Consider the following 19,378-nt stretch of genomic DNA (forward strand, 5'->3'; position numbering starts at 1 on the left):
GCCCCTGAGCTGAGGACGGAGACCACCAGGGACAGGCAGGAGCCTGCTCACATGGCTGTGCGAATAGCCAGTGAACCCCCTTCTGACTTAAAACCTGCCAGACCTCAGGGGTCAGCAGTTCAGCCCCAGGAAGACCTGGGGAACTGTACGGATGCTCACGTGTTTACTGTGCAGGAGGGCCCTCCTCCTGGCCTGCAAAATCACAGTCAGGATGTGGAGCTGGAAAGAAGGTCCTCACGCCCTAGCTGCTGCAGAGACTGGAAGCTGCCATGGGGAAGTTCTGTTTGCTGAAGTCTTCTTTGAGGTGTGCACTGTGTGAGAGTGTCTACCAACAGGTAGTTTCAGTTCTTCTTTTACCTGGTTTTTGAAAATCTCTGTTGTGGCTTTCGTAAGTTAAATCCTCCAACTGATGGTTGGATGATTCATTGGTGCTCGATATTGACTTATGAGTAATCATTTTGTAACCACGAACTCACTGTAGTTTTTCCTCATTTGTAACATATTTTTAAATCAACTTTATTGCATTTCAAGGAATTCTTCAAATCATCTGCAAATACTCATGTCTCAGACTTCTTCACCCATGTAAACCCCCATTTCTTTGGCTTCTCTAATTGTTTCGACCAGTGCCTCCTGATCAGCGTTCAACAACAGTGGATGCCCACACCTGGTATGAACAGATGAATGAAGGCCAGATGCTGTTATGAGAAAGACTGTGGAATGATGCATCTTGTTCTAGACACAGGTTCATCTTTCAATGGTCCTACAACATGGGTTATCCTCAAAAACTAAAGTACCACAAGGAGATTGGAACCACACTCAAAGTTTTTATTAGTAAAATCCATTCACTTCTGCCCAGCAAGTACGAACGGATATTCAGCTCCTACGAGAGCCATAAGTCTAGGGATGAGAACACCAGCGTTCTGGACCCACGGTTGTGACCATTGGCACCAGGTCCCTAGCTGGGGTCCCCCGGGCTGCCGTGGACCCGGAATCTGTATAAACATGTGTATTTCGGGTGTCCCCAGTTGCTGAGGATTTTAAGTTTCACACATAATAAGGGTTCAGAAACTTCATGCTGGAAATAAAGAAAAGATACTATGAATGGCTTATCAAGAAATCCACGCCAGGGAATCCTAAGGAATGCTGACGTGTGGGGACTCTTTCCCACTTCATAAGTGGAATCAAACCCCCTCTAACGGAGAAGAGAGCCTCCCAAAGGAGTGAGGTCCTAAGAGGATAAATGCAGGGTGAGGAAGATGACATGATGGCCTGGACCCCTTGTGCTCCATGGCCACCGTCATACCCCGCAGGGCTGTCTGTTGGCCACCACAGGGTGGGAGGCAGAGACATGGGTAGTCAGTCACACACAAGTGTCCACAGGCATGTTTGTTTCACACACAGTGTTTTCTCCCTGTTGGCCAAGGCGAGTCCTAATCCCCTGCTTTCACGGGGTGCCAGGTGCCTTCTACCTCCTGTTACTTCCGGTGGCTGATGAGAAACAATGACAGTTTGTTTCACACACGTCAGTGCCCTTCAGGAGGGTCACACGTGAGCGCTGGGTACTTTTCCCCATTGTATTAGGACAAGAGGTTTACCTATCTTATCTGGTGTTAAATATTTATTCACTTCTTCTCTGAGTTCCTCTGTGCCTCTAACCACATCACATGTACCGTCACTCGCCCCCTTATGAGGAAGGTGAGACAGTGACTGTGGACCCTGATAGCAGCAAGGGAACCCAACAGGTAAGATAAGGGCCGAGAAGGTGGATACACAGGACTGGCACCAATAATGCCCCTTCAGTGTGACAAAGGCATGAGCACGTGATTCTGGATCAATAACTGTATCACTTTCTAGCACAGCACATGACATGTTAGGTGACATGTTCAAATGAAAACCATAAATCATTACACCCATTTTATTACCCAACCAACCACACTGAAGCAGGCCTTATTTCTGCTGGATCCTGTATCTACATATATTTTAAAGTGATAGCAAATGCGGAAGAATGAGGCTTAGAAACTGCTTTTTTATTTGCCTGACTTTTGTCTTAACATGCAGGTAGGCACTCAGAGCTAAGAACGGAGGTTCAGGTTGGCCTTGCCTCCCTCATTTTTGCCACCACTGTGCAGCATGCGGCCCCGGCACAGCCCTCTCGGGGACAGAGCCATGCCCACCCTCACCGGGGCTCTCCTTACCTGCAGCTTGAACGTTTGCACAGTGGCTCTGGTTTTGTTGTACACAAACTGACCTAGGAAAACCTCTTCTCCTTCACACCGCGTCAAGATGCCCTGTGGAGGAAGTAGCGGGTGAGGAGGACGTGAAGAGTGGGTTCTCCAGCAGTATAACTGGAGGCAGGTGGGTGTTCAGGCAGCAACAGTTCTCTAGGCATTTTGGGGTCCCACCAGGGCACAGCACTGTGCTAGGTGCCAGCATCCCTCGACGCCCAAAGGTGTCATGCTTGGAATCCACAGCCATTTCAGGAAACAGGCGGGCTGAGCTCCCATGGTCAACAGTAACTAAAGCTGAGAGTGAGATGGGCCGTGTAGCCCCGCCCTGAACGTGAGGCCCATGGAGCCAGCACTTCCCTCCCAGGGGCAGGTCCGAGGGAAGTGAAGGCCAGCATCTGCTCTGTGACTCCTGCAGACGTACGCAGCAGCTTTGTGCATATTGGCCTGCAATGTGGAAACGACTCGAGGTCCATCAAAGGGTGAACAGATGGATAAAATGTGGTGTATCCACGCAATGAAGTATTTTCAGCAATTTAAAAAAACAAAAAAATTGACACGTATTATATAACATGGATGAACCTTGAAAACACGATGCTAAGTTAAAGAAGCCATTCACAAAGGACCGCACATGCGGTTTCATTCCCTTGAAGCTTCCAGAAGGCCAGTCTATAGAGACTTGGAGTACTGGTGGCTGCCTGGGGCTGGGGGAGGGGGGATGGGAGGTGGCAGCTAACAGGTGCAGGGTTTCTTTGAGGAGTGACAAAATATGCTGAATTTGAGTCAGCGGCGATGGACATGCAGCTCTGAGAGTACACTGGGAGCCACGGAAGTGCACATTTTCAATGGGTGAGTCATGTGACGTGTGAATTACGTGTCAGTGACGATGTCGGACCCAAACATACTGGAGGATGGGAAAACCACGGAGGGGAGCTCATCCCCATTCTTCCACCCGGGAATGTCAGTAGATAGGAACCAAAACTGAAAAGCTAAGAAAATAATAAAAGCAACATGAAGGCAGGAACCCAAATAATTATTTTCAGCTAAACCTGTGGCAAGTGGAAGCTTCTAGAGAGTCAAAACCAGAGGCTGAAGAGGTGGGATGAGCAAAAACTGCGTTTCATTGTAAGTGTGTGGAAATGTCCGATGTTTTCATGGTGCATGTGTGATGCTGATTAAAGTGAACTTAAGTAGTAGGAACCATCTGACCCCACCCCCTCACTTTGCAGATGATGACGCAGAGTCCCGGAAATAAGTGCTTCCTCACAGATGAGACCCTAGCTCCTAACTCTGGCTGACCCCCTTCTCCCACAATCTGAACAGGAATCAGAGCGCTTCTTACGTGGACAGAAAACTCCTTGGGGGCACTGGAGATGCTACCCGAGGGGGACACCTTCTCAGAGATGTGCTCCATGGTGACAGCAGTTGGGATGATGTCCCCGGCGAGCTTGATTAGGATATGACCCTGGGATCCTGGGAAGGCCCAGCACTTTCCGGGGTGGACATCTGGCTGCAAGGACAACAGAGTTTACATCTTATCTGATTGTACAAATCCACCCCCACAACACTGACCGGCCGATCACCCCTGACCCCAGATCTCACTTATGCCCACAATAAGAGCCCTGAGCAGGGTGCGGACCGAACAGGGGACCTCAGACACCACACGTGTAGGGTTGGTTGTCTCCCCAGCTCACGCTGTGTGGTGTCTCTTAAAGCCCTCTGTTGTGTGAGTGTCTTTTCTTTCATCATTCTCATGAGGCTCCCGGAAGGCAATTAGTTGGTGTAAGTAGTGATGTGGTGTTGGTGGCAGAGAAGATACGGTAGTGCTGGTGTGACGGTGACAGAGGTGGTGGTGATGGTGGTGAGGATGACAGTGGTGATGGACGCGATGGTGGTGACGGTGCTGGTGCCGGTGCTGGTGTTAAGGGGGAGATGTGATATACCATTTTCTAGATCCAGACTAGTCTCTGGAACAAAGTTCGCAGGTCTCCCCCGAAGGTGTAAATTACAAACGGACTCAGGTGTGCAGGCTCTGGTAGGAGCAGCCCCACCACCTGTGGATGCCTAGCACCTACTGGGCGTCAGTGAAACGTTCGTGGAAACCTTGTTTGGAAAATGTCTCATTATTAGCGACTGTCTAGGTGCGTGCTGGCCGCAACAGCATGTAGCTCAGCATGGGCACTCGGGGGCACCACCCTTCCGCAAGCGAGTGTGGGGGGACTGAACTCTGGGTGGAATGGAAGCCACAGTGCCCACTGGAGGGTGTGGACTGTACATGTCTTTTTGGAGAAGCGAATACTCTAGTTTACTGACCCTAAAACAATACATTAATGATGAATTAATCAGAGTTTACCAGCCAGAGATTAAGAAATAATTCGTGTCGTTTGATGACTGATGTCTGAGGAGGCAGGTCCAGGCTCTATGAGGTGCCTCCACGTTGGACATTAGCATGTTCGTGGTGAAAAACCACGGACAAAACCCTGATATTAGGAAGGCAGCTCCCGCCGGGCCCTCACCTGAAGGACGACGTCCGGAGGCATCTGGTAGTTGAGGAGCCCTACGCCGCGCCAGGACAGCTTGGCCTTATCGCTCTTGTAATTCTCTGAGGTCCCGGCTTCGATGATGGAGGCTCCTAAGACGACAAACAGTTTTAAAATAAAAAGTCCCAGAACCCTAGATGCCTCCTTTCGATGTTAGCAGTGTTGTTGGAAAATGACGGGGCAAACTATAAACAAAGTAACGCTCATGCTCAGGAGTTGGTAGACAGAGTCAGACTTTCCAGCCCTTCACCGTGAGGTCCGCCCCTTCGAGAAACCTGGGTGTCCTCTGTGCGGTTTGGCGACCTCTCCAAAGCTGCCGTGCTGAGCAGACCCTGCCTTTGGAAGCCCTGACCCGAGGTGGCAGCGTAATGCGGGTTGTGTTCAGTGCCCGGAGACCCATTTGAACAGCTCATGGGACCTAGGGCACTTTGAGTTGGCCCGGCCCAGCTCACGCAAAAACAACAGCGTCCCAAAGGCACTAGCAAGTCATGTTCGTAAGAGCAGTTCTGCTGATTCATGGGCTTCTACTGTAATCAGAGACACAGAAAACACACCCATCAAATATCATCCTCTCTGGTTACTTCGCCTTAGAAGCAGAATGTGTTTGTACATACGAAGTAAAGCAAATGCATGTTGTTTCTTCCAATTTCGTCTGGATGTCACAGCACAACGTGAGCACTGCGTGTGCCTGGCTCTGACAGGCTTTCCGAGACGGCCCAGTTCAAACGGCGACGGTGCCCAGGTCTGCCAGCTGGGCTGGTGAAAATCCCAGTCGGTGAAATTTAAACTTTAGACAAACAGCGATTTTTCAGTACTAGTGTGTCTCATGCAATATTTGGAATATATTTATATGAAAAAAGTTATGTGCTCTTTCCCTGAAATTCAAGGAAACTGGGGTCCTCCATCCTCTCTGGCCACTGGGTGTGCCTTGTTTTTTGGGGGGGTGCGCTGTCTTCTGCTCACCCTGTCATCGGTGTTCCCACCCAACTGGGCACCAGACAGGCTTGCAGCTTCTCACTTAGGTCTCTGGCCCATTTCGAGTCCGTTCCTGTGAGGTGCGAGGCATGAGTCAGGGTTGGCTTTCACACCTGGGTGTTGGACTCCTCCAGCCCCATTGGCCTGGCTCGCCTCCTTCATCGACGGCTCTCTCCCTCCCAGCAGCGCTGGCCCTCTCTCTGGGCTTCCGGTCTCATCCCTTTGACCTCACCAGTGCTGTGCCGTCCGCGTTCCATCGCATCACAGGAAGTCCCAACCTCAGGTTGTGCTGCTCCAGCTTCGCTCTTTCCTTGCCAACCTGCTGGGTTGTTCTAATTTCTCTGCCGTCCCATGTCATGCACACTTTAGATATGGGGTGTCCGGCCTTTCAGCGTCTCTGGGCCACACTGGAAGAAGGCAAATTGTCTCGGGCCACACATTAAATGCATTGTGACGTGTAATCTCACACACAAAAATCACATAATGTTTTAAGTAAGTGTAGGATTTTGTGTTGGGCCGCACTCACAGCCACCCTGAGCCGCGGGTCGGACGCCCCCGCAGCAGCCTGGAGACTCTCGAGAGCAGCTCTGCTGGGACTCTGTGTGGACTGCGAGGGGCCAGTAGGCCAGTGGGGAGAGTCTGTCCCAGACCCTGTGCAGCCCTGAGCACGATGCATCGGCACCCTCACCGCTGTCTTCCTTCCTTCCCTCACTGCTGTCTGTTCCGAGCACACAGGCCCGACGTGTATCCTGTCGGGTTTGTGACTGAGCACTCCGTGTTTCCCACTGCTGTTGTGAATAGTGCCATTTCTACATTTTTTTCCAGTTTTGTTATTACTAGTATCTGAAAATCATACATTTAAACTCATTAACCTCAAGGATTAGTTCTAGTGGATTTTGGGGTGATTTTCTAGGTAAATCACCGTGTTGTCTATGAACAGAGAGCTTTTGGTTTCTTCCTTTCCAACGTGCTTGTTTCCTTTCTCTCCTCTCAACAGCCTTAGGGGGGTAGTAGAGGTCTTGGGTTTGAGACCCATCTACCTGTCCAGTGTTTGTGGCTATAAATTCCATTGTAAGAGCAGCTGCATGCTGTAAATTTCAACATTTTATGTTTTCATGTTCATTTACTTTAAAATATTTTCTCCCTTCTGTTTTGACTTCTTCTTTGAGCCACTGGTAATTTAGAAATGTATTGCTTAATTTCTAATAACTTGGGGACTTTCCAGATATGTTCGTTATTGATTTCTAGTTTATATTTCCATTACACTCAGAGACATCTTCGGTGTGATTGCAGTTGTCTTAAAGTTATTCTTGCTTTGTGGCCCGGACGTAATCTGTCCTTACATAGGTCCTGAGGGCACTTACCAAAAGGCATCTGCTGAGGCCGTGGGGTGTGCTGTTCCATGAATGTTCATTACGCCGAACCTCTGCCGGCATCGTTTAGATATCCTGTATGCCAGCCCATTTTCTGTCGTTTTTGTTAGTCATCACCAGTCACTGTGGTGTACAAAATAGGAAGGATTATGGTGTTTCTGATGCCGAGCTAATTGTGGCCTCCTGACGTTGCGGGGAGAGGGGGGGTCCCAGCTTTCTCTGCAGCCCCCTCTGAAGCATCCATGAAGTGGCTTGTACCAACCCAGACAATCAACTACAACTGTTTTATTCTCCTTTGCTGCCTAGAAAAGTTCACTTTCCTCCATTTAAAATGACCAGACAGAGAAATGGGCTTCCCGAACAGAGAGAGACATAGGAATGCACAGGACAGAGAGACCCCACAGAGGCATTTCTTCGCCCACCTGCCGACTTAAGCGCATAGTCAGCCATCTGCACTTGGTCTTCTCTCAGCTTCTTAAGTACGTAATTTACCAAGTTTGACATTTCCTGTGAAAATTTAAAAAAGAGCTTTCTGTTAGCAGTCCCCGCCTACTGCTGAGGTTCCCATCATTCACACTGCGGATCTGGGGCTCCAGCTCCCCAACCTGCAAACCAGGAGGAAGGAGCTTTACTCGAGAGCGCTCGGAGCACAGGTCAGCCCTGAGTGGGCAGTTGGGCTGGGTCCCCTCACTCCCCCAAGGCCACAGAGCAAGGCCCAACTTCAAGCCCTAATGACCAGCTGCTGTGGTCAGTGCTCAGTGCTCAGTGAGATGGTCAAATGACACTTTGGTGTGACCTACTGGATTCCCCCTCTTCCCTGGTATCTCTGCTCACTAATGAAGACTAGAATGGTCAATGGCTGCTTGGGAATTGAAGCAGTTCACATGAAGTACCTGATTGCTCCCATTCCTTTGAATTAATACTGGTTTGTGAAGGATGCTCTGATGCTACAAAAGCAGGTGTCCCAGCAGGGCACACCAGGGACACCGTGGGGCCTGAGGGCAGGAGGGGGCCAGGCTCAGAGCCCTGTGCCTTTAACTCCTTATGCACAGCCCTTCAGAGAACGCTGCTCCTGAGTGACCTGTGGCTGGTTTGTTTACTGGAGAACGAACCAGAGTTAGCGATTTATTTGAGTGGGAGTCAGTCACATTGCCATGCAGCCTTCTCAGGACCAAGCTTTGAGGGCCCAGGGACTAGCTTTAGGGGAGGGGAGCCCCATTGGTGTGGACGTGTAGGGGCGGGGGTGTAGCCAGCTCTCAACTCCTCTGCTCAGGGAAGAGGTGGGACCTGTCACAGAGGGGAACTCCGACCAGGCCCCAGCCGCACATTACCTTTTCCAGGTCCTCTGAGTGGCCCTGGGCCCCGGGGGCATCTCCCTCGGTTGCCCAGCTGTAATTGTGCAGACCAGCCTGCATGTCTCTAAGCAACACCGTCAGGACATCGATTTTTTCTGTTAAGAGTAGAATTTCACGCAGGTTGTTTTCCAAAATCTGGCTTTCCTTCCTATGAACAGAAAGCCCAAGTGTGAAGGGAGGAAGAGGTGGGCTTCTGGCCTCTGCCCGTGCAGGGCTCAGGTGGCTGCAAGGAGGAGAAGGAAGCTTGAGCGTGAGGGGAGCCCCGGGCAGGCCGGTGTTTCAACACAGGCGCAAAGTCAGGACATCCCTGGGCCTGACTTTGCACCTGTCCGGAGGGGTCTGAGGGCTCAGGTGGGGTGTGCTCTGAGCAGGTGAGTGGGGCTCAGCCGGGGTCCCTGGGAGCTCCGCCACCCTGATCAGAGGCTGGGTGACTACCCACTCTTGCCCCTTCTGGTCAGAGCACCTTGTGTTGAATGTGGAAAAAGCCAATTTTCAGTCCGAGCCTCCAGGGCCTGTGGACCAGCCTAGGGGAGGGATGGTGGAAGGTGTGGCCCCTGGCGGGGGAGACGTGACTGCAGGGGAGTGGGCTCCGCTCCCCCTACAGTCTGACAAAGGCTGGGGTGGAAAACCACAGGTGCTTTCGCACATTGGGAAAGGGTGAAATGAGCGCTCTCCTAATGCATTTCCAACTTGTAAAACAACAGGCTCCCAGAGTGGAAAGGACAGAAACTTTGAGAACACAAATGCACTTCAGGTGTGTCTGACCACTTGCTTTCTATGCAAACGAATAGTGGAGACACCGACACCGTGTGTGGGACTTTGTGTCCCCTGTGCTGCTGGACTGGGACTAGCGCTTTGGGAAGGTGTGGGTGGCTGCACCCTCCTCCGGGCAGGGACGCACTTGGAGGAGTCGCCCGCTGGCCCGTCTTGCTTGACTAGGTCGTTTTCGTTGTTTGAGTCATAAATGATACCCAAAGCACCTCCCGTTGCATGTTTTGCTGGACAGGTCTCTATGGAAGCAGAAGGGACTCCGTTTTCCAGAGGTTTTTTTTTAGATTTTATTTATTTATCTTTATAGGGGAAGGGAAGGAGAGAGGGAGAGAAATATCAATGTATGGTTGCCTCTCATGCGTCCCCTGCCAGGAACAGGGAACTGGCCTGCAACCCAGGCATGCGCCCCAACTGGGAATCGAACCGCGATCGTGTGGTTCACAGGCTCGCGCTCAATCCACTGAGCTACACCAGCCAGGGCCCATCTTCTGCTTTTGCACAGACCTTTCAGGACTTGGGACCATGACCGAAGGGCCCACGGTCAGAGACCCCCGCTCACCTGAGCTGTTCCAGGTGCTCCCTTGGCATCCGGAGTCGGGCCTGCAAGAAAGTACCACTGTGAACTCTGCTTGTCCCAGGAGACTTGTTTCTCTCAGACATGCTGGTTCCCCCAGGGCAGGCCCAATGGGGGCACGCACGGGGTCCCCTGAGACAGCTGCCTCAGTGGTCACACAGCCGCCAAGGCAGTGCACCCCGTGACAGTAAACCTGGGTGCTCAGCAATGAGCAGCGAGTGGCTCGGGCAGGCAGGCCAGGCTCCACAAAGCTTGGGTGGGCATTGCAGGCCGCGCATTGCAGGCCACGCATCGTCCATGAATGGTGTTGGTCCAGCCCCTCACCTACAAAAGTAGTCAGTGCCCGTCAAAGGCTCCTCCAAGGGTGAGAGGAAAGGGGTGTTTGGCGTGCTCTCTATCACCTCCAGTGGGCAGCTGGCACACCCGGAGTCCGGGGCAGAGGTAAGCAGTTTTACGTCACTAAGAGTCTGTACAAAAGGACAACCTGAAAATGAACTATTCTCTCTTTATCCTTTTTGGAGATTATCCTAAGTGAAAAATCAAGGATGGGTAAAAAGATTTAGCAACAAGGATGCTTATGTTTACAATATTGAAAAATTGCAAACAACTCCATGCTGTGGAAGTATTTCTTGAATATATTATTTATCGCATTATTAGTCAGCCACAAAATGCTGTCATAAAATAATATCTGAAGACAAGGGGACGTGTTAAAAGCATTGTTAGTCGACTGAAAACCAGCCCTAAGCAGCTCACTGCATGGAGCTCGGCACCCATGAAGAGTCCTGTGGAGCAAGTGTTGCGGGGGCTGCCAACGGGCTCCGCTCGGCGTCACAGTCGGCGGGCCTGCCAGACAGTGGGCCACGGGGAGCAGGGCCTGGTACTCACAGAGAGGACTGGCTGAGGACTCTGGCCCCAGTGTCATCTGGGTCAGATCTCTGTGTGTGAGACAAACAGGACATTCCTGGCAGATGTGCCTGGTCGAACGTGACGTTTGAAATGAGCGACTGGTGAAATGATGGAACAGGGTGTCACCTGATAGTCGTGGAGCCTGGAGACACGCTCTGCGATCCCCTCGAAAAACCCTCGGGGTTTCCTAGAAAGTTCTCTGTCTTTAAGCCACACATGGTGTGCAAATCCTGTCAGAGAAAAGACCACCTCTGATTAGAGAGAGGACAGGCGTTATGAGACAGTTACATGTATTAACAGGGACTTCCCCAAGCACAGAGGACGCAGGAACCCTTAGACAGATGCCAAACCCTCGGCTGGCAGCGTAAGGTGCTCAGAAACTGAGCCCTCCCCTGAAACACCCACGAGCTGCCAAAGGGACAGGGTCCACCTCTTGGGGATTCAGAGACTCCAGCACCTGGACCCCGAGAGGAAGGGCCAACTCGCTTTGGTAAGAGGGCAGTGCACCCGCCTGCCCCCTGCCATCCCCAGCCTGATGGCGGTGGCTGTGGGGACCGTGGTCTGCACCCCTGGGGTGCTTGCTGGTGCCTGTGGCTCCTAGAGCTTGTCTTCAAACTGCTGTGACTGTGAGTCAGAGCCAGTGCAGAGGCTGACCTCACTTTATCCCACTCCCTGGGCTGGAAGGGCTTTTCAGGAGGCCGTGATGTCTGTTGAAAGGTTTGTCACAAACTGGCTATGTCCACCTGGGCAAGGGACATGTGGCAGACAGACACAGAGGTGTGGAGGGAGAGGGCAGAGCAGAGGGACTCCCCTGGGAATGAGGGCGGGAAAGATCCCAGAGAGCCCCTGGGTGAGCCTGGTGGGCGGAGCCAGAGCCCTGTGCCCCTGGGAGCAGGTTCAGGCCATGTGGTGCCCAGCAGCCTAGACTGGGAGAGTGGCTTCTCTCTCTCCATCATTGGTTGAAAAGACTATCTGCTCCCATTGAATGGTCTTGGCACCTGTGCCCCGCACACAATCCTCTGTAGAGACACAAAGCAGATGGGTGGGTGTGGGGACCCAGGACAAGGGAGCTGGGGAGCGAGGGCAGGTGGCGAAATTGTTTCGAATCGGAGGTGCCGGCTGCACCGAGTTGCGAATGCTCTAAATGCCACGAGGTGTTCAGTTGTTCCATTCACGGTGGTTGATTTCTGATCATGCAGATTTCGCCTCAGTAAAGACAAAGGGACGGGAGTGTCGTCTATTTCCCTGAAAGCAATTCCACGCCCGTGTGTTTCAAAGGGACCCAGCACACTTGTGGGCCAGGTGCCAAGTTCATAGAGGGGATAGTCTGTCTGCACTCGGGAGATGGGCTCCAGTCTTAGAAGACGTCTGAGGGATACAAGGTGGAGGTCCAGACAGGGGTCCTGGACACAGGCGGGTGGGTCTGCTCCCCCTGTGCCCCTGTTCCTGTGCTGAGGGAGGAGGGGACAGGGCAGAGAGGGCTGGGCCCACGTCCTCAGTCTGGGGAACCCCTTGGGAAACCAGTTACAGAGCAGTCCTGAGATGGGGGCAGAGCAGTGAAGTGGGGCAGCCAGCAGAGGGCAACGGCCAAGGTCATCAGAGGTGGGGACAAGCCACGGGGCAAAGTGTGCAGCTGTCAGCAGAAACTGGCAGAAGGAGGACGGACCCTTGCAGGTGAGGTGCAGGGTCCAGGTGCGGCCCAGGGTCCAGGAGTCCAGGGGCAGTCACAGCAAGCAGCACCCGGGGTTTCTCCGAACTATCAAGTGGCATTTCCTGGCAGTACTGGGTTGAAACCTAGATTTCCATGGGCAGTCTCTCCTCACTGTCCACATGTCACAGAGCAGTTTTCTGTGTCAGGGGTGGGGTGGGGTGGGGGGACCTGTGTTTCCAGTGCACAGCACATTCATGGCCACTTTGTCCAGAATCCTGTGATGAGCGAGTCGTGGGTTTTCAAAACCCCCAAGTTCAGTCACCTGGACTTAGAAGAGGCCAGTCCTCTGTGTGTGCAATACAAGTTTGTCTTCGCTTCAGAACAACTTCTGTGTCTTTAAACCCTGATTCTGAGAGGGGAAAACATGCTAGATATATTGTCAGTACAGAAGCCCGTGTTACTGTTACAACCAGAAATAAAAGACGGAGGAAAGAAGCTTCGGGATCGTGCAGCCCATTGGCAAGTGTGACATTGTGGCGGCCTGGTGCTCTCTCCTCATGGCAGAGAGGTCGGGGAGGGGCTGTCAGGGTCATTCCTGAAGTCAACCTACCTGTGAGCAGAATCATCAGCACAAACACACCAAGGACAACCCTCCATGACGGCGCCACCCTGTGGGGAGGGAAAACAACGAAGGAATTTGGCATCATGTGAACCTCCCCAAGCCAAGTCAGCGCAGGTGCTCACTGGGGCTGGCTCTGTGAACTAACTTGGCTCCTCCCCCGCTGTCTTCGACCTGGAGGGAAGAGGGTTTTTGGGAGGGCAACGCAGCCCTGGCAGCCCAGGAGCATGCTCCTGATGGGCCGAGAAAGCCCTCCCACCTGCCCAGGGCCGGGCTGTGCTCTGCAAAGCCCCACCCACCCAGGCCTGCCCTGGGGGTTCCGTCTCTTGGGGACCTGGTTCGTTGCCTGTGGGTGGCGACTTGCCCCCATCTGCTACTGTGGGGGACACTCTCCTCGGACAGTAACTTTGTGGTACCCCTTTTATTCTCTGGGCAGCTTCTAGCAGGTGCTTTCCTGCACCCAATGGGTTGGTTATTTTGTTCTGTGCAGCGTTTCCTTTCTCAGAAGGCAGCAGAGGCAGGGGGGCAGGCACAGGGGCTGGAGTGGGGGGGTCCTCAGGCTGCCCAGGGGCACAGGGCCTCCTGCTGCCTCCTCCCGGATGATGCCACACCCGTGCTACCGCGATGAGCCACAGCTGTTGGCTCCGGCTGTGTCCCCTCAGCCTTGTGTGGTTAAGTCCCACCCAGGGACGTGGGAAATGCCAGCGTGCACTTGGAGCCCTGCGCGGTGTCCCCCCACCCCACACACTGCGTCCCATGGACACTCGCACTGGTGGTGAGAAAGTGGTGCCTGCAAGCTGTGGGCTCCAGCGGTCCCGTCACAGCCGCCAAGGGTCAGGCTTTCATTCTTAAACTTATTTTTCAATGACAGTTGACATTCCATGTTATTCTGTATTAGTTTCAGACGCAGAGCAAAGTGCTTAGGAAACCACACTCTTCACAGTGCGGTCTCCCACTGCTTCATGCACCCACCTAGCCCTACGCCGGTCCCCTCCACATTGAGCACTGTACCCCTTCGTTGGGACCCAGGTCTCCGTGGCTGTTCTGTGACCATGTCGCCTCCTCCACCAGCCCCCGCCCCCTCTCCACAGACAGCCATCAGCCTGAGTCTGTGTCTGTGCCTGTTTCTACGCTGTCCCTTTATCCTGGTCATTGGGTCCCACGTGGAAGTGGGGTCGTGGTGCTTGTTTTGGTAGTGTGCTAAGTGGAACAAGCCCGTCAGAGAAAGACAAGAGGTCACTTGTTTTAACAGTGGCCTCTTCTCCCAGTCCCTGTTCCAGCCCCCTGTGGTGGGTTTGAGCCACTCTGACGTGGGAAGATGGCGGCCACAGAATCCTGTGACCAAAGGAAGCCTCCAGAGCAAATGTCCGGAAATGGTCTCTGAGAAGGAGAGACGTTCTGACCAGGCTGCTCCGTCAGGTGTGACCAGGTCAGGCGGGGCATGTGCTTCGAAGTCACATACCTGCTGGAGACTGGATCCTCGTGCCCCCAGAGTAGAGCTGGAACATTTGAGCTCCTGCCAGGTTCCCCTGTCGGGCCCCGGACACACGGGGCGCCCTGCCGTGGCTCTGGCCTTCCACTCATGCCCCGGCGACAGACGGTGACAGGTGGCCGAGAGGAGGGACAGTCCCGCTGGTCCTCTGTCTTTACCTCATGGGAACTAGGACACGACACATGGGATGGGCTGGTTCTTTGTCTTCTTGCTTCTTGGTGCCTCTCCGTTGAGGGGAGGCAGGGAGTCAGCCATCCCCCAGGTACGTGATTCCTCTATGGCATCATCCTCCTGTGACATGTCATCCCTTTGTGACAGTCACCCCTCTGTGACGCGTCGCGGTGGCTGAGTCAGCTGGCCACCTCTGCACCCAGGGTTCTCGTCTGGGCCACTTCGCCGGTGGTGTCAGCACAACACAACACCTCCCCAAAGCGCCGGAGAATGTGGAGGCCCCAGACCTCCGCATTCCTACCCCTACCCCTTGCATACAGAGCAGTCCCCATGTGGGTCTTTAAAAAATTAAAATGTCACAGATGCAATGGGAGGCCCCCAAAGAGCAGTCCCCAAGCCTAGCTCCTCGCCTTTCCTTCCCACCCACAGCTACAACCTGAAAACCGTCATCGCCATTTATTTTTGACATTTTACCGCATGATCCGTGTCTATAAGTGATGCCACATGGGGTTTGTGCTTTAAACTTGTCAGTCTGGGGACGTGTGGATGCCAGCCCATTTGCTCGGCCTGTGCAAGGTGTCTCGTGATGCAGACGTGACGGTCACTGCCCATCCACTCGCAGGTGCACCCTCGGTGGGCCTAGGTCCCCGCAGCACTGGTAGGGCAGCACCTGTCCCCCTGCATGTCCGGTACACACCGGGCACAAGGTGTGGACTGACTGCAAGCACGCTCACTTCGGGGGGAAGCGCCCAGGGGACGGTCACTTCTTTCACCACCCTCTGGAGACATCACCTTGCAGACTTGGGACCTGATCGCGGCACGTGACCGTTCTGCCTGACCTCTCCTCTTCACCCCACTCCTTTTTGGGTGCAATTGGCTTTTTCCCTCCTGTAGTGTTTAGAGCTTTTCGTCTGCCTGGTATATTCTTCAGTTCCACTTGAAAATATCGCAGTGCTGGGAGTTTTCGTTTTTCCTCCTTTGCACTCAGACAGTTGACACTTCCTGTGGAACGTGCCTGTATTTCTTCCGTTCCGGGACACCTTTCAGCTATCAGCTCAGAACTGCTGCCCCGTCACGGTCCGTTTCCCTGTGACGGCACTGCTGTGACATTTGTTAGCTCCTTCTGCGTGACTCAGCTGACGCTTCACATTTGTTTTTGGGTTTTGTTTTTTTACTCCTTACTCTCTGCCAGTTTCAGGATAAATGATAGTTTACTATTCATTCATTCGCTCTTTGCTTCTGTGACATCCAGCTCTATCCTAAGAAACCCCCCAGTTTCCACTTTCTAACCTAATGGCCCCCAATTCAAGAGATGCTACTACGTAGCAAAGTGCTACCTCCCAAACCCTTCTGCCTTCTCCTCTCTGCTCCCCTTCCATGCTGGCGGCCAGTTGTGTTTTCTTTCAAAGAGATGAAATTGATATTCACAACTATACAGGTGGGCGAAAGGAGGCTTACAGAGGTTTGCACAGAAAATAATGCCATAATTCACAAACAACAATACAAAAATGAACTGGGTTGCATGTGCTCACAACTGTGCGCTGGCTTGCGCTCCACCCTGTATACTTGTCTACTTATGTAAAATATGTTTATGCACATTTATCTGTACATGCGCCTGTATTCACCTCTTTACATTGTTTAAAGTAAAGGGCACCTTACTATGACTCATGTTCTGCATCATGTTTTTTCCCTTTAAAAGTACGTCTTGGGCCCTGGCCAGGCAGCTCAGCAGGTCCCGTACACCCGAAGGTTGCGGGTTCAGTCCCTTTTCAGGGCGTGTACGAGAGGCACCTGTGTCGTTTCTTTTTTGCTTTAAGATTTCTTTTCTTCAAACATTGCTATTTAAAAACGTATTTATGTGTTGCGCACTTATTTTAAAGCCCTTTTAAACTCCTTGTTTAACAATAAAATCCGTCTGGAGTTTCATTGTTAATAAAATCAGGCATTTTGTTACTCACCAGTGAAAGCAGGCATTTCCTGGTGAGTCACGGTCTTCTGTGTGTCCTGGCTTCCCCATGGCCTAGGATTTCAGATGGCAGGGCTGATTCTGAGGGGAAGGGGAGGCTTCCCACTTCCACGCCCACCCCTGCCCCTTTGTGGGGCCTGGCTCCCCATGGCTTCCAGGCTTCTCCAGGTGTCTGTAGAAGGTGCTGATACAGCCCTAAGGAGATCCTGGTCCCCCTGCCCCTACAAAGGTGGAATCTTATTTCCCCGATGATGCTGAACACCCAAACTGCCATCTAATTATTGAAACACATCAGTGCTTGTCAGAAGGTTGGAGCATGTCCTTCGGTTGTTTTAGATGAGCATTGAACAGAAACCACCACGTTTGGAAGGAAGTCCCTCGGTTTGTGGAAGCCTGGTCTGCAGAGTATGGTGGACAATGGAGAGGGGAGCAGGCAGCCCCTGGGTGGGGGACAGCCCCTTAGCTGTGGGGGCTGGAATGCACAGAGGGGGAGGAAAGCAGCATGTGAGATGTGTCCTGGGGTGACGTGAACCAGTCAGCAACAGGATGAAGTGGAGAGACTAGGCTGGCAGGAAGGGCGAGGGCTTTGAAAACTTGAAATTTACTCAAATACATGTTTTTCTTTTCTCAAAATAGTCATGAACAGGAGATGTTTACATAATACGTAAGATACATATAAGATATCTATATATAGCCCTGGCTGGTGTGGCTCAGTGGACTGACTGCCTGCCTGCGAACCAAAGGGTTTCTGGTTTGAGTCCCAGTCAGGGCACATGCCTGGGTTGTGGGCCAGGTTCCCAGCAGGGGGCACATGAGAGGCAACCATACATTAATGTTTCTCTTTCTCTCTCCCTCCCTTCTCCTCTCTAAAAATAAATAAACTCTTTGAAGAAGAAAAAGGTACCTATGTACAATAATAAGATATGCATGAACTATATATAAATATCTCTATACTACATAGGAATATAAGATATTTGTATTTATAAGGTATATATTTTATCCAAACCCCTACAAATAAAACTGAAAAAATGTGTACAGCGTGAGGTCACCCATGAGGAGGTGTGGGACACTCCTGAGCACTGAGAGCCTGATGTGACAGAAAGACTGCAGGGGACAAAGAACAGAAAATAAGGATATTGAACTATTGTCACTCTAAATAGATTGTCTAGGTTCCAATGTGATCTTACATCTGCAAATATTTGTAGTTTCAATCACACCCCAAGAGTCAAAATTTTCTTCTAAGGAAAGTTCACTCTCCATTATTACTCAAATCTTGGCTTTGATGAGTGAGGGGAGTTGCTGCCTCGGGCAAGTTCGGTGCTCTTTCACTAAACAGTTCAGAAACAGAAAAAGACTCTAGTCACGTGGCTCTAGTGGCTGTGATCAGCTACTTTCAAAGACAACCTTTTCTTGGTGGCACACCAATCCTCCCCCAGTGGACAGCGCTGTGGGTTATGCAAAAGAAAGCTCTGTCACTCCGGGTGACGGTAGCCGAAGTAGCTCTGCCTGCAGCAGGACAAACAGCTGACATTGTGATGTGACGTCTTGACTGCTTGCACGAGGGGCTAGCTGGAGACCCTGAAGACCATCTCAGTTCTCCCGGAGAGCAGGATAGACCCCGGAGCGAGGACTAGTCCACCCCCCTCTCGACCCTCTAGTCTCGCTTCTGCTTGTCACCTGTCTTCCGACAGACCTCCAAGGCCTCCCTTCTGTGATGAAAGTGACGCCTCGCATAACCACAGTTGCCCAACGACCACCATTGCAATGTGTTGATTTAAAAGCATGTTTTTTTTAACAAGAAAAGACCAAAGCTCTTTCCTGTTGCCCCAGTCCCTGGACCGGGACCTCTCCGATGCCTCTGTGCTGTGGCTCACCTTGTCTGGCCCTCACCAGGTCAGCGCCGGGTCCTCGCTCAGTGGCCAGGGAGGCATGGAGCTCCCTGGGTGACAGAACTGCCCAGGCTATTGCATCCAGGTGGCATCAAGCTGCAGTGGGCAGAGATGACGTCCAATTTGCGGAGCAGGCTTCATGCCACAAACCCCTAACCTCGGGTATTCCAGATGCAGCCTGGCCAAAAGTCCACACTGAAGCCCAGGTGGGCACTCTGAGCACTGATTTGGAGAAGCAGGGCCACAGGCTTTTTTTCTAAAGTGTATGTTTGTTTGGTTTTTTAATCCTCACCCCAGGATATGTTTATTGCTTTTAGAGAGAGAGGATGAGAGATAGAAAGACAGGGAAACATTGATCGGTTGTCTCCCTTTCACATCTGGACAGGACGGAAGCCATAACTCAGGGATGTACCCTGAGGGAGGGGGATTGAATCCGCCACCTTTTGTGGTACCTGGCGACACTCCAACCAACTGAGCAACCCAGCCATGGGACAAAGGCTTTTTGCAAGTGTCTCAACTCACTTACCAGAAATAATCTTGAAAAAGCAAGATGACAGAAGGAACATCTATAAGCTAATTTTACCAGTGAGAGACACGCGGCAGAAATACCTGTTTGCTGAGCTTTCCCAGATACTCACTTATGCCTCCTCTTTTTTAAAGACATGAAGTAAACAGCAATTTTTCCGGACTGCTTTGGAGAAATTCGGGGTGGCCGGACACGTAGGGGGATACTAAGACTCCACTGGGTCGCGGGCGGTTGACTAGTAGAGCCCGCGCTCCGCCCCTGGCTCTGATTGGTCTGCTGCGGCACCACAGGCTGCCCTGATTGGCTACTGCGCTCCAGCCGCGCCCGCCGGTTGGCCACCCGGCG

The 19,378-nt window shown here is 52.2% G+C and overlaps 1 protein-coding gene across 1 annotated transcript; it reads right to left on the bottom strand.

Annotated features, from left to right (window-relative positions):
* Positions 1-903: 903 nt before the first annotated feature.
* Positions 904-19,198, bottom strand: SUN3 (Sad1 and UNC84 domain containing 3). Its single transcript, XM_037041308.1, has 10 exons — positions 19,146-19,198; positions 12,981-13,039; positions 10,846-10,949; positions 9,799-9,839; positions 8,445-8,616; positions 7,536-7,620; positions 4,742-4,857; positions 3,568-3,735; positions 2,196-2,288; positions 904-1,075 (listed from the first exon to the last, which is right to left on the bottom strand). Exons 1-10 carry the CDS (start codon positions 19,169-19,171, stop codon positions 956-958), a joined length of 984 nt encoding a protein of 327 aa, XP_036897203.1. The 5' UTR covers positions 19,172-19,198; the 3' UTR covers positions 904-955.
* Between the last annotated feature and the right edge of the window lie 180 nt (positions 19,199-19,378).

The sequence above is a fragment of the Sturnira hondurensis genome, unplaced genomic scaffold, assembly GCF_014824575.4.
Source record: "Sturnira hondurensis isolate 20B ecotype Veracruz unplaced genomic scaffold, ASM1482457v3 Scaffold0002840, whole genome shotgun sequence".
Taxonomy (NCBI): Eukaryota; Metazoa; Chordata; class Mammalia; order Chiroptera; family Phyllostomidae; genus Sturnira; species Sturnira hondurensis.